We start from the raw sequence: 14,107 nt of genomic DNA, 5'->3' as shown, positions 1-14,107 counted from the left end.
TGAGAGGGCATGGGGAGGTGGGACAGTGAAGAAAAGAGCAGTAGAGACTCTAATGCTTGTTCAGTTTAGTTCAGCAGACATTTCCTGAGCACCTGCTAAGTGCTCTGCAGAGGCAAAGAGAATATGAAAGTGCCTCTCAGGAGAGCCCATCCTCAGGGGATGAGGACACAGCAGAGGCTGCAGCTTCAGAAGTCCCTCTTCGTTGGCCGTGAGCGCACTGAGACAGGGATGGGCTGTTACTGTCAGGTCCTTGTGGCCAGCACAGCCCAGTGCTGGGCAAAGAGAAGGAAGGGCTCGGCCAAGACGTGTTGAACAGATAGCAATTAAGTATTAAGGAATTGAATTTTCATGGTTTCAAGCACCTAAAAAAATGTCCTTCAAGTTTCAAAAAACTGTTGAGCTTTTTTTTTTCAAGGTAAAAAAGAGTGGCCACACGTACATTGCCAATATGTGTGGTTTTGAAAGCACTGAGGAGGAAAATTGGAGGCCTTAGGCTTTCCAGCTTCCTGCTTCAGCTGGAGCAGAAAAGATGTTCACAAATAACAAACAGACCTCTCCACACAAGGCTGTCCAGGGCCATCCCTTAGACTTCCCAGCCTGGGAGTCACACACCCCTTCCTTACAGCACATTCCTCTCCAAGGATGAACACTCCTTCATTTAGAAGAATCAATCAAAATAAGAATCTCTACAGTGAACACGGTATTTTACACTCATTCCACTAAACCAGAAATAGCAGTCTGAATTCTTCTCACTTTCCAAAGCATCATTTTTTAGTTAAGACAAAGGCATGGAAAGTTTTATCCAGAAAATGATCTAAGGGTGAAGGGACATCTGTGCCCACTGGGATTGTCGTGAGGCTCGGAACCACAGTGGGGGAGCCTCATGCACTTGAAGGGGGGCGAGGGCAGTGCCCATCGTGCTGAGGAGCAGTGGGGACCTGGGGCCCACGCATGCCCAGCAGCTCCAAGTGCCATTAGGACGTGATGAGGTGTTTTGTAAGACCCTGACGCAGGTTTTCTCTTCCACCTGACAGGACTCCCATTTTCTCAGAAAAATATCTATTGCTTTCACTTTGTTGCTAAGCACCTGGGTATCCTGACAGTGTGTAGTTAGTTGTGACCACATCCCTCACCTTGAAGATGTCCTGTCTGTACCTGTGTGTTCCCACTGTTAGACCTTGGGTTCCTGGCATCTCTGCTGGGCTGGTAGTTGTCAAATCTTGTGTGGCCAGGGGCGCCCCCTGTGCCCTCAGACACTCTGACTCAGCCCCTGGGTGTCCCAGTGCCTGGGGAGGGCAGGAGGATGTTTGGGCTAGTGATAAACCCAGTAGGTCTGGGGTAGGGCCCAAGAATGTGCATTTCCCACAAGTTCCCAGGTGATGCCGAGGCTGCTGGTCTGGGGTCCACATCTTGAGAACCACTTCTTTAGGGCGCAGAACAAGGACACAGTCATAGGACAAGCATATCTAATTGTACTGGATTCTGTCACAAATACCCACACCAGTTTACAGTCTCTCAGAAGCCGCATGTGCATGCTCTACTCACTCCACAGCTTTGTCAACACTTGGTAGTGTCAGATAGTTAAAATTTTTCACAGATTTAGATGTATGAAATGATACTTTATTTTGGCTTTAATCTGCAGTTCCTTGATTGTCCGTTTTTCTACTGGTTGGTTGTCTTCCTTTAGAGTCTTACACTCGTGGTATCGGCCTTTTCTGATGTCTGGTGCAGATACCTTCTCTCAATCTGTGGCTTCTCTATTCTACTGTGGCCTTTGCTAAATGTGTTTATTTTTAAGCTTTGCCCACTTTATTTTCTTGCTTATGGTTTGTACTTGTGTCTTGTTTAGGCAGTCCTTCCCTCCAAGTTATAAGGATACTCTGCTGTGTTTTATTCTAAAAGTTTCTATGTTTTCCATTTTATATATTTGGGCCCTAAATCCACGACCAGTTTGTTTTTGTGTGCATTGGGAGGTAAGGATCTGACTTTAATTCTTCACAGCAGTAACCGTCTATCTCAGCACCAGTGTTCTCTCCACTGCTCACATGGTCTTCTGTCAGTTTCAGTACAACTGAGTCTTTTCTAGGCTTTCTTTTCTATTCCAGTCTTCTGTTTGTCTGGCCTTGAGCCAAACCGTACTATCTTAATTTTAATTCTTCATTAAATAGTGGTTCTCAACCAGGGGCAACTTTGTCCCCTCGGGGACCCATGGCAACGTCTGGAGAGTTCTCTTTGTTGTGATTGAGGTGGGGGGGTCTGTAAGTGTCCATTTGAAAAGGCTTCTAAATTGGCTTGTTCAGATGTTTCCTGTTAATACTCAATTTTGGATTGCTTAATCATCAAAGAGGTACATTAGATCTTCATTTCCCCCATGATTATGGACTTGTTACCATTTTCCTTGTGATTCTTCTGTATTTTGCTTTATAAAAATAACCACAAGATATATAGTCACATAGAAATTCTGAATTACCTTCCTGGTGAATTGAACCATTAAAAAAATCACTAAGCGGGGGCTTCCCTAGTGGTGCAGTGGTTAAGAATCCGTATGCCAATGCAGGGGACACGGGTTCGAGCCCTGGTCCGGGAAGATCCCACATGCCGCGGAGCAACTAAGCCCATGTGCGACAACTACTGAGCCTGCGCTCTAGAGCCCGCAGGTCACAACTACTGAAGCCCGTGTGCCTACAGCCTGTGCTCTGCAACAAGAGAAGCCACTGCAATGAGAAGCCTGCGCACGGCAACGAAGAGTAGCCCCCACTAGCTGCAACTAGAGAAAGCCTGCGCATGGCAACGAAGACCCGATGCAGCCAAAAATAAATAAAATTACTTAATTTAAAAAAAAAGGAACAAACTACTGATACATGCTGTAGTGTGGATAAACCTCCAAAAAAAGAAAACACCACTAAGTGCTGTATTTTACCCCAATAATGCTTTTGTTTCCCCTTCAAGTCTATTTTTTTGATATTTATATAGCCATGTCAGCTTTCTTCAAGTTAATTAGTTGTTTGCCCACTTCCCATTTTTCCTTAAATTTTTTTAATGTTCCTGTTCTTATATTTTAGGAATGTCTCTTACAAACAGAATAACTAGATTTTATCACTTAAAGGAAATATTTTCAGGAAAATAGGAAGCACCAAATCAGATGATAGCAATGAAGCCAGGCAGGCAGTGATCACAGCAAACGTAAGTGAGCCAAACTTGACACGGAACATCATAAAACTGGCTTCGTTACCGTCTTATTTGGTGCTGTTTTCCTGCAAGTGTTCCCTATGCTTTTGGTCCAGTTATTTTTCTCCCCTCTTTAAGAGAATGGCACAGACAGAAAAAACGGGAGACTCTGCTCCTTTCAAAACTGAAGTCAAAGCCAGGCTGAAACACCACGAAGGACTCCACAGTCACAAAGAAAACCCGTGTTTTCCCCACCTTCTCCCCGACAGGAGAGCAGCCCCCAGAGGCACGACCTTGACCCCTGTGCACTCATGTCCCCCTGACGGGTCAGCCTTGCAGGAGCCCCAGGGCAACACCGCCCCGGTGTCCCCTGTGAAGTGGCCGTGATTCCTGCGCAGCCCAGGGCGACGGTGATGGCACATGTCACCCGGCTCCTCTGCCTTGGATGTTGCCACCTTGAGTGCGATGTTGTCTCAACTGCAACAAGCTTTACCTGCTTTGATGCTGAGCCTTCATGATTTCTTGTGCCCAGAGACAATCAGATTCCCACCTTCCTGCCAGACACAACGGGGATCTGGCTCTCGTCAAGCCGCCTCTCCCGTCATTATCGTCCAGTCTTTCCAATTCAGCTGGAGTAAATTCCCCGAATTTGATACTATCATGATTATTTTACTCAGAGTTTTATATATACTCACAGACTTACATGTCTCTTCCGTGCACTTCGGCCTCCCTCCCGGGACCCATGCCCTCTTCCCTCCTCCTGTGGTCCGACGTTTGCTGAGAGCAGGCGTAGGGGGGACTTGTATCTCACACTTGATCTTAAGAGAGATTTACTTCACCTCTTTGAATTTATTATTCCACTGTCTTCTGACTCCTGTTGTTGAGCTATAGGTCTAATTATTTCCTTATCTTTCCTAATCTGCTCTTTCTCTTTGATGTGCATCATTTCGCTGCAGTGGATTAGGTGAGGATTTCTTTCATCTGTCTTGCTTGAATATATTTTGTTCCTAAATCCTACGTGTCTGATCTTTCAGCAAATCTGGAAGATAATCAGCGAATACTGCTGGTCCCTACAGTCTCCATTCTCATTCTGGAACTGTCAATATGTAAACTTTTGCATTTTCCATTTCTCTTAAGCTCTTTCATACTTCCCACTTGTTTCGTCCACTAATTTTCTATTTGGCTCTCACCTCTTTAACTTGTGCCCGAAGTTTTAAATTTCAGTGATTTTTCCTATTTGGAGGTTATCTGGCTTTTTTTCAAATGCCTGATCTGATTTTTGACACCTTGTTCATTGTTTGATTCAACCTTTTCATTCTTTAAAATATTTAAAGCCACTTTGAATTCTCGGGAAAAGATGCTAATAGTCTTTGTTTCTGCTGGCCCGCACTCATAGTGACATGTGTACTGTACATTCCAGATTGGATTGGATTTTGTGTTTATATTCCTTTGAGATCCTGGGTTAAGGACGTGTCCACATCCAGAAATTTCTATTTGCTTGTGACAGGCAGCGTCATGCCTGGGATGATAAGTTACCTGGCTTGTAGTTTCTGGACCACAGAGGCAGTTTAAATATGAACGCCAGACCCTGGAGGCACCCCTCACTGTGCCCAGGCTCAGACTTCTAGTCCTATAGTGTCTTTCTGCTGGTGGGCTGATTTTTTTTTTTAACACCTTTATTGGAGTATAATTGCTTTACAATGGTGTTAGTTTCTGCTTTGTAACAAAGTGAATCAGTTATACATATGTTCCCATATCTCTTCCCTCTTGCGTCTCCCTCCCTCCCACCCTCCCTATCCCACTCCTCTAGGTGGTCACAAAGCACCGAGCTGATCTCCCTGTGCTATGCGGCTGCTTCCCACTAGCTATCTACCTTACATTTGGTAGCGTATATATGTCCATGTCTCTCTCTTGCTTTGTCACAGCTCACCCTTCCCCCTCCCCATATCCTCAAGTCCATTCTCTAGTAGGTCTGTGTCTTTATTCCTGTCTTACCCCTAGGTTCTTCATGACATTTTTTTCCCTTAAATTCCATACATATGTGTTAGCATACGGTATTTGTCTTTCTCTTTCTGACTTACTTCACTCTGTATGACAGACTCTAGGTCCATCCACCTCATTACAAATAGCTCAATTTCGTTTCTTTTTATGGCTGAGTAATATTCCATTGTATATATGTGCCACATCTTCTTTATCCATTCATCCGATGATGGGCACTTAGGTTGTTTCCATCTCTGGGCTATTGTAAATAGAGCTGCAGTGAACATTGTGGTACATGACTCTTTTTGAATTATGGTTTTCTCAGGGTATATGCCCAGCAGTGGGATTGCTGGGTCGTATGGTAGCTCTAGTTATAGTTTTTTAAGGCCCCTCCGTACTGTTCTCCACAATGGGCTGATTCTCTCTCTAGTCTGTGCTTTCACTGCAGGGAGCTCTTGGTTGCAACTCGCCGGCTTGCAGATGCTCAAACTTTGCTGTTAAGATGAAGACTAGAGAAATGTCACAAGGGCAGAGAAGACTCCAAATGGAATTGTAGTAAAGCTGGGGGCAACCACAGCCACAGGTGTCTGGCAGGAATGTCAGCCTCTCTGAGTCAGCGCCCACCTCCGAAGCCAAGAATTGTCTGATGCAGAAAGGGTTCCCTTCAGCACCTGCAAGCAGAGGACTGGGGGTGAAAAGGAAAACTGCTGTGGCAGGTGTAAGAGGTAATAGTAACCAAGGTTAAGCTAGGATGGATTTAAAGTACCAAACTGGGACATGTCAATAATACACTGCTCCAAAGTCTATTTTAAAAGTCTGGAGTAGCGGGAGATATTTTACACCTAGAAAACACAATGTGCTTTTAGCCTAACACAGTGGAAGCTCACCTTTTAAAGTGTTATTAAATGACAGATGGTCTAACCTCTTCCTGTGCCGGTCTCCCCAGAGCCCATGGGCAGCATGTCATCCATGGAAGTGAATGTGGACCTGCTGGAGCAAATGGACCTGGTGGACATCTCTGACCAGGAGGCCCTGGATGTCTTCCTGAACTCCGGTGGCGAGGGGAGCACTGTGCTGTCCCCTGTCTCAGGTAGGGGTGACAAGTCTGCACACACTGAGTCACACCTAGTTCCATGACTTCCCTGCACATGGAGAACCGATACAGGGCGGTTCGGTTGCACAAGGCGTGCACAGATCTTCTTGTCCCACTAACCCATTCCACGCCCAGTCTGGCTTCACAGAAGTGGACAAATGAAACATTGGCTGTTGTGGTTGTGAGTTTCTCAGCGACTCTCAGGGCTTTACCCAGACACCTTCAGTGAACAGGGAGCTTTCTTAAATGGTGTGTTCTTTCTCCTCTGGCTCACAAGTTACTTTGAGTGGGGTTTTTGTGGCTAAGCACTAGAATTTGGGGGAGGTGGGAGCTCTCCTGTGTGGCTCCCCCTCCCCCATTCGGCAGGTGTTTGATCTCTGCTGTGGGCAGGGCCAAGGTTTGTGTTCAGCACTCGGCTCATATTTTAAAAATTAGGCGCAACCCTGTGGGCATGTTACCTCCATTTAATGCCTTCCCGAAATTCCATGTTCATTCGGTGTGTACTTACTGAGGCTTTGGCCCTATACCTGGACTCAATTTATTTTAAATTTTGGACCATTCCTTCTGGGTGGGTGGTCTTCGCAGACGCCATTACAGAGAACGCGTTTAAGTTTCTGCCACGTACAAAAGAAGGCAAGGCCAGCCCTTCAGCAGCACCTGCCCCCTTCACTGGTGGCCCCACTCCACGGGCTACCGTCCTCACAATTGAGGCCCGGGGCTTCCTGTCCATGTGTGTCTCTAAGGTCTCCACAAAGCAGCTCCGTCCGTCGTCTCCCCTTCCCGGGAACTGCGTGAGCAGTGCCGTCCCAGGGAGGGAGGCCCTTGTCCCGCCGAGAAGGCCGGCCCCTTGCCAGGGTCAGGAAGAAACTCCATCACCTGTGTATGGTTTTGATTCCTCTAAGAGGATCCACAAGGGTTTTCTCCTAACGTCCATTTCTTTGAATTATTTCAAAGGATATACAGAGGTAAATCTAGGTTATCAAGGTTACCAGGAGTGCTCCTCAAAGAAATGCAGTGTTCGCGGTTTGGCCTTGAGCACAGTGCTTTACTGGATACTGGAAAGGGCTCGGGATCTTTCCACGTGTCACAGGTGGCAGAAGGGTCAGCTCGGGCCCTGGGCTGCCGTGGGCGTCACCTAGCTCAGCATTTTCTGGGGGCAGTCCCTGCACCGCCATGGGGCCTGGTTCTGCAGCCTGCACGTCACAGGAACAGAGAACTCCCACCCGCTTTATATTCTATGCAAGTTCAAATGACCATCTTCAGGGGCAGTTCTCAGATGCAGCACTTTTAGGACAGGCTCGACTCTGCTTTATTTTGCAGGGCCTGAAGCGAGCCCCGGTCAGGATGAAGTTACTCTTCAGGTTCCGGATGCCTCCCGGGCCACCCGGCCGTCCTCAGCTGCACCCTGCACCGACCCAGCTGCCCAGGACCCCAGCGAAGTGGGGGAGTCCCCCGTGGTCCAGTCTGACGAGGAGGGAGTAGAGGTGGACACCGCCCTGGCCACCTTACACACTGACGACAGTGACTCCTAAACCCGGGTGTCCGTGCTCTGGCCACCTTCAGAGGATGACACAGCTGTGCCCAGAGGCCCATGGGGAAGGCAGGTGGATTTAGGGAGGCTCTCGATTTTTACAGTTGCCAATAATGTGTGAGAAACTGACTGAAACAACAGCTACAATAAAGTTTGAGGACCGCAAACACAGCCAGTTTGTACAGAAGGGCTGCTAAACACACACGTTCTGCAGGCCTCACCGTGCGGGCTAGGCCAGGAAATTCGGTGTCCACGCCGGCTCGGCACTGAACGGCGAAGCCCTCTACAGGCAGGAAGCTGTGCTTCCTCTCGGCTCTAACGAAGTTTGGGTTTTCATCTGATCATTACAAAAATTATGAAGTCCAACAAGCACGGCCTACCTTAATAGACCACACACCTGGGCCCAGAGGAAGAGAGAGAAACCGAAGCCAAGCCCACCGGCCATCGCTCCTGGCGGGACCCCGCTCCCCCAGGGACGTGTTTTCCCCTCTCCCTGCTCGCTCACAGCCCACAGACGAGGGGCAGGCTGGTGCGAGGAGGGGCGGCTGCGGCCCTGCACCCTCGTGGCCACGCTGCCTGCTGGGGTCCAGGGGCCCCACAGAAAATGAGAGGCAAACGGAAGCCGTTTGGTTTTTGTTCAGAGACCATCCAGGTAACTGCCAGCAGAGGGAAAGTGAGATTAAAGATTAAAATTCGGTGTTCACTCCACTCCCTGGCCAGTGGGACAGACCCCCGCAGCCCGTTTATCGGAAAACACCTCATTTCATTCACTCTCTTCCACAAGACAAACAAGTGTCCAAAAAACTTTGTTTTTATTATTAAACCTTGTAGTACAAACCTGAAAAGTAAACAAAAAACTGGCAATAAACAACATGAAGTCTTCCCTCCCGGGGGAGGGGTGCAGAGCAGCGCTAATAAATTAAACGTCAGACCGTAAGCCGTAGGCAGAAGTTCACTGTCCAAAGAGGGCAAGAACACACAGCAAGGCCATGAAAACCGGACAAGCACATTGGAAAACACGACTCTGCTCATGTCATTTGTTAAATATTCCAACACAGTTCAGTCTTCTGCCAACGACAACCGACAAAGTGTCACAGGACGCTCCTGACAAGACAGCCCCACCGGCGAGCTCAGTGCAACACGGGCAGCTGCGGGATTGGTGAATCCAATTATGAAACAAAGAACAGCTTGTGAAAACAGTTTCCCTTTTTTATTCCACACATACTGTACACACAACCGGAGAAGGGCAACAGCTACTCCATTATTATTTTTGTTGTTGTTGTTCAGTGATGTAAGCAGCACTTATAAATGTTACAAGAAAAACCCTGTAAGCATCCAATCCAACCGATGAAGAAACTGAAGTGTAAGGCTTTTCTTCATCTCGTCTTCTCACCCCCTCCCCTCCCCCACCCAGAAAAAGGCTCAAGTATTTAAAACAATTTACAGGCGTATGTACAAAAGGGACGGGATTTTTTTTTTTCTTTTTGTTACAACATGAAGAGAAAAAATAGACCAGATGAGCGCAGATACATTTTCACATTCAAAAAGAACGGCAGACCTCCTAGTGGCTCTAGATGTGATCGCCAACAGAACAAGTTTAAAAAGAAAGATTAATGCTGACCTGTGAAGGTGTAAAACAACAAGCTGTGAGATGAAGACGGAATGTTAGAAAGATTGCACATCCATGACGAAGAAGCACTTAACGGCTTCAATCACTTTTTTCCTTTTTTTGTTTTAAGGATGCTATTGAAGGGTTTTTTGATAAAGTAGCCAACAGCACCAAAAAATAACAGAATGGATTTCCTAATGAAATCAGGCACAGGTTTCCCTCACGCGACCCCCTCCAAGGCAGGCAGTCTTTTTCTTCTCTTTCCTTTTTTTCCTTAAACAGATGCATAGTGATGTGCTGGTAAAGAGAACCTAGTCACTCCGACCTCCTCATTTTGCCTATGGTTAGGAAACAACGTCCACCTTCAGCTGCCATAACCGCCCAAAGAAACAAAATGGGGATTCTCCGGTTTTAACAATTACAAACTCATCCTGCACATGACAGAAGAAAAGACAGCCAAAGTAAAGCCATTTCTTTCAAGTTTTGTGTGTGTGTGTGTGTGTGTGTGTGCGTGTGTCTCCTATCCCTTTTCCTCTCTAGAAAAAAATCTGCTCACATTACTGATGGTTTTAAAATTTGTTCTCCAAACTTTACCCTCTTCAAAACTGGGTTAAAAAAGCCTTTTTTTCCCCCAACAATTACAAAAAAAACAAAAACAAAAACAAAAACAAAAAACACAAACAAAAATCAAACAAAAAGGCTTTTGTCAGCCACAAGGGGCGATACAAATTAATAACAGCCCCTCAAGGGTTTTAAAACAGTGAATATACGGCAGTTTCAAAAATCTGACTGCAGTATCTAGGTATTCTAAGTACAAAAAAAGTTCAACAGTTTAATGCTAAAACAAAATTAGTTCTCTAAAACCAGAAGAAAATCTTCTTCAGAGCTAGTGCAAAGACAGCTTGTATCCTACAGCCAGTACTCCAAACTAGAATATAATAATTACAGAAAAATATCTATCCCCGGCCCACGGTGCTGGCGTCTTCACGAGGAGGAGGCAGCGGCGAGCCGGGAGGGCGGCACGTCCACCGTCGCTCTCTTGCGGGGCCCTCTTTTTGGTGTGGGTTTACCGAGACAGTTCTCAATGCTGCCGTTTTTACCAGATACCTTGCCACAGATCTGATTGACCAGGCTGATAATTTGTTCCTGTTTCGGGTTGAAAGGAAGACACAGGATTAGCCAACGGAAGAGCGTCGCCAGGACCCCCCAGGGAGTCACCTTCATCAAACCAGTCAGAGCGGCACCGAGGGGGTGGGGTGGGGAGGGCTGGGTGGCCTTGGAAATCCGCCCCGAGGTTCCCGGGTGCGGCGGCCTGGGAGCTGGTTAGGACAACAACTTCCCGAGACCAAGGTCCCCTGGCCAGGCACCTAAACGAAACACTCCTTCTCGGGGAGAAACCTGCCTTTTCTCATCTGGAAGCCAAGGAAACGGTACGCCAGGTCCTTTCCTGATGGGCAGCTTCCTAACCCCACTTCCCCCTCCAGGGAGCCCAGGAGCGCCCCCTGGTGGCTGTAAAGTCCAAACGTTCACGAGCTGAAAGCCCTGAAATACCTGCAGCCCCGAAACCAGAGTAAGTGTGGGGCTGTTTCCTTAGAGCTGCTTTCCCATCTGGTCTGTACCTTCACCCGTGTCCATGAGGTCCCTCGCCGCCGAGACAACACAGCAGCAGGCTTCCTGCTGCCGCCACCGGGGCACCTCCTTGGGGCTGAGAGGCCGCCCGGGGCCCCAGCAGGAAGGGGAGGGCTGGGAAGTGAGGGGAGACTCAGGCCTGAGTGCCCAGGGCCCCTCGCCTGGATCCCTGCACGGTGACAAATGCCTGGGGGCTGCTTGTGGCTCTCTCTGCTACTCTGGAGCCTACTTAACCTGCTCTTGCAGATGAATACAAACACGTGTCTATAAACGTTTCTCATTCCCTCCTCAGCGAAGGGGAGAGCACAAACGCAACAAGAGAACCATCTATCTGTTGGCGTCAAAAATACATGTGTAACTTTAACACAACTCGCAACCATCCAGTTTTAAAAGAAACCACGTGGAGGAGTATTAAAATGGCCCATGTTCTGACATACACTGCAGAGCACCTGCTGGAGCCAGGGACGGACAGACCAGGAGGACACGGGGACAGGAGGCCACTCCTTCACTCAAGCCTGAGGGTCAGCCTAGTCCGGGCCCAGGCCTGCTCCCAGGCACTGCAGACATCCTTGGGCCACTTAAAGCACTTAGGATACACATGCTAATGAAGAACAAACAGATGAGCTTCAGTAAAGCCCAGTTACCTGCAGCTAAAGCCACCTGGGCAGCAGGGGGTCCGAGGAGGCAGCCAGCCCGCCCGCCTGCACCTGTGGGACCGAACAGCTGGACAGAGGGGTCTGACTGCTGGGCACCAGGGCTCAGACCAGAGCTGTGCTCTCAAAAGCCATTTCTGAGATCCAACCCAGAGCTGGAAATTCCCCAATTAAAAAAAGAAAAAAAAAAAATACAGTTCAACTCAACAGGGAACTGACTTGTGATTTTCATTTACTAAAACAGGCCACTGGCAAAGTAGGAGGCTGACAAAACCTTTTCCCTATGCGTGAGAACCAATGATTAAGCTTCAGACCGACAGACCCTACTACATATGTGATTCTTTTCCAGGATTTTGGTCACATCAAGACACCTAGCTCCAAGATGGGCTGGAGGTGGAAACTAACCCACGTTTTGTCGAGCTTCAGAATCATCTCGAGAAGCCCCAGCGCCGCCGGCTGTACCCTGCGAGTTGCCAGAGATGCTCTGACTCAGACACGAGGGTTTATTTTTAACCGTGTTCTGACATTTGCTGTTCAAGTGAAGAAGCAGGGAGGGGAAAGTGGTTATTGCCTTCGCTGAACATGCTCTTTAAAAACAAAGAAGATGCAAAGAGATCTATTTTCAGCTTTCCAATCTTACAATTTAGCCAAAGGCTTCTGATCAAGTCTGACCACAGCCTGAGACCCCACGGGTGCCCCCATTGCCTCCCGGGGCACCCGGCCCGGCCCTGCCCGGGGCTGCCATGTGTGATGGCCGGATGAGGCCGCCTTACGTGGGACTGTCGGCCCCAGGTTTCAGGGGCAGTGGGGATGGGAGAGCCGGCAGGTTCCACCCTCAGAGAGGGGCTCACGGCCAGACACCACAGGGAGGAGGACGCTTCTCTGGAAGAGGGCGGGCCAAGAGGGGCAACGGGGTCCCCAGAGCAGTCTCCCAAGGTGACCCCCCACAAAAAAGGGCCACGTGTCTCCGGAGCTGCGAGCTTGTACCCAGAAACGCAATCGCAGAGCAGCCTGGAAGCACGTAAAACACACGTGACGAGACGAGCAAGGCTGCTCTGGAAGCGGAGCCCTCAGTGCTCCGGGCCGGCTGAGCAGCGCCCTCCCGTGGGGGCACCTAACGGGCAGTGGAGACCAGCCGACACAGAAAGCGCCTCGTGGACCTGCCTCTGGGGACGGCTGCGGTTTTCAGACAGGGTGGAACTGGGATTTATTCAGAAGTTGAAGCCTTCAGGAGCAAACAGTGAAAGGCTCCGTGTCTGCCGAGGCCCCGGGGTAAGGACAAGGGCACGGGTGCTGCCCGTAGCTCAGCAAGTGGCCGCAGGCTCTGAAGTTCACCACGCGCAGACCCACAGCAGAACCGCTGGCAGCTGCGGGGGAGGGACACCGACACGGGCAGACGGGCACGGCGATCGGCACTTTGTGTCCCAGAGGCCCCGGCCCCGCGGGGCTGGGGCCAGGAAGGCTCCTCAGGCCGAGTCCCGGGCTGCTCTGAGGACACAGAGACCAGATGGACGCAGCCGCAAGGCCCCCGAAGCGGCCCTCGGCCTGGAGGGAAGGGGAGCCCTGGCTTGGCCCTGCCGATCTCGGTCTCGGTCTGTTCTGGGCCCCGACTGGAGATGAAGGCACAGTCCCCTCCAGACAGTGGGGCAGCCACGCCCCGAAACCGAACTCCTTACGAACCGAGGCACCGAGGCCAGGAGGGAAAGCAGAGCTGAGCGCGCTGCGGACAGGCTCGCTCGGGCACGACAAAGCGCGGACAAGGACAAAAGTCCCTGCAGCCTCAGCTCCTGGTCTCTCCAGGCCAGTGGAACTCGAGCCGGACCTGCCCACTCCCCCACCTTGGCGCAAGGAGCTACCTTCCCACCACGTCAGGCACCGTCCGGCCAGAAGGCACCTGGAACCAGGCCGGCTGCACGCGGTCACGACGAGCTGTGACATGGACCACGCGGGCAGGGGACCGCTGCCACCCCGCGAGGCACTGACCTCGTCGTAGCGGTACATGAGCTTCAGGCCGCGGCAGGACTTCTGCTTCTCCACGTGGCGCAGGGCACACTCCAGGCAGAAGACCACATTCTCGTTCTCCTGCACGACCTGCGGGACGAGAGGCACCCGAGGCTGAGGGGACTCGGGGGTGGGGGACAGGGGGGTGTCCCGGGAGCAGAGTGTGGGAGGTCACCGCCCAGGCCAGGGGCGTCTGTGACCCAGAGACATGGGATACTGACGAGAACACCAACAAGTCACCGGGATCGTCAACCAGGAAACAAGTAAGTGACCATCTGTGAGCTGCACCCAAAGGCCTCGAGGGCCCTCCTGGCTCCTGTGCACTTTCCCGCCAGAGGGTCTGAGCGCGGCGGGCTGTTGGGCAGGGGCTGAGGGTTCTCAGGGCTCCTGAGACTTCTGGTTCAAAAACTACGCCGGTACAAAAGGTGCCAGAATGGCCACAC

At 50.1% G+C, this 14,107-nt stretch overlaps 2 protein-coding genes across 15 annotated transcripts in view; one reads left to right on the top strand and one right to left on the bottom strand.

Moving 5' to 3' along the window:
* The window catches only part of DTNBP1 (dystrobrevin binding protein 1), a 118,081-nt gene extending 110,294 nt beyond the window's left edge, over positions 1 to 7,787 (top strand). Inside the window, exons 9-10 of the mRNA XM_079932721.1 lie at positions 6,095 to 6,238; positions 7,562 to 7,787. Coding sequence (XP_079788847.1) covers positions 6,095 to 6,238; positions 7,562 to 7,773 — 356 coding nt within the window. The 3' untranslated portion in view covers positions 7,774 to 7,787. The remainder of the gene's footprint in view (positions 1 to 6,094; positions 6,239 to 7,561) is intronic.
* A 2,567-nt stretch (positions 7,788 to 10,354) lies between these two features.
* Positions 10,355 to 14,107, bottom strand: part of JARID2 (jumonji and AT-rich interaction domain containing 2) — a 241,473-nt gene continuing 237,720 nt past the window's right edge. For 9 of the 14 annotated variants that reach the window (XM_079932715.1, XM_079932717.1, XM_079932716.1 and 6 more), the window contains one exon: positions 10,534 to 13,754. In XM_079932715.1, coding sequence (XP_079788841.1) covers positions 12,891 to 13,754 — 864 coding nt within the window. In that variant the 3' untranslated portion in view covers positions 10,534 to 12,890. The other 5 variants (XM_079932713.1, XM_079932718.1, XR_013829979.1 and 2 more) reach the window with 4 other exon arrangements.

This window comes from Stenella coeruleoalba, assembly GCF_951394435.1.
Source record: "Stenella coeruleoalba genome assembly, chromosome: 10".
Classification (NCBI taxonomy): Eukaryota; Metazoa; Chordata; class Mammalia; order Artiodactyla; family Delphinidae; genus Stenella; species Stenella coeruleoalba.
The sequence above is the reverse complement of the archived record's forward strand: the minus strand, read 5'-3'. Positions and strand labels throughout refer to the sequence as shown.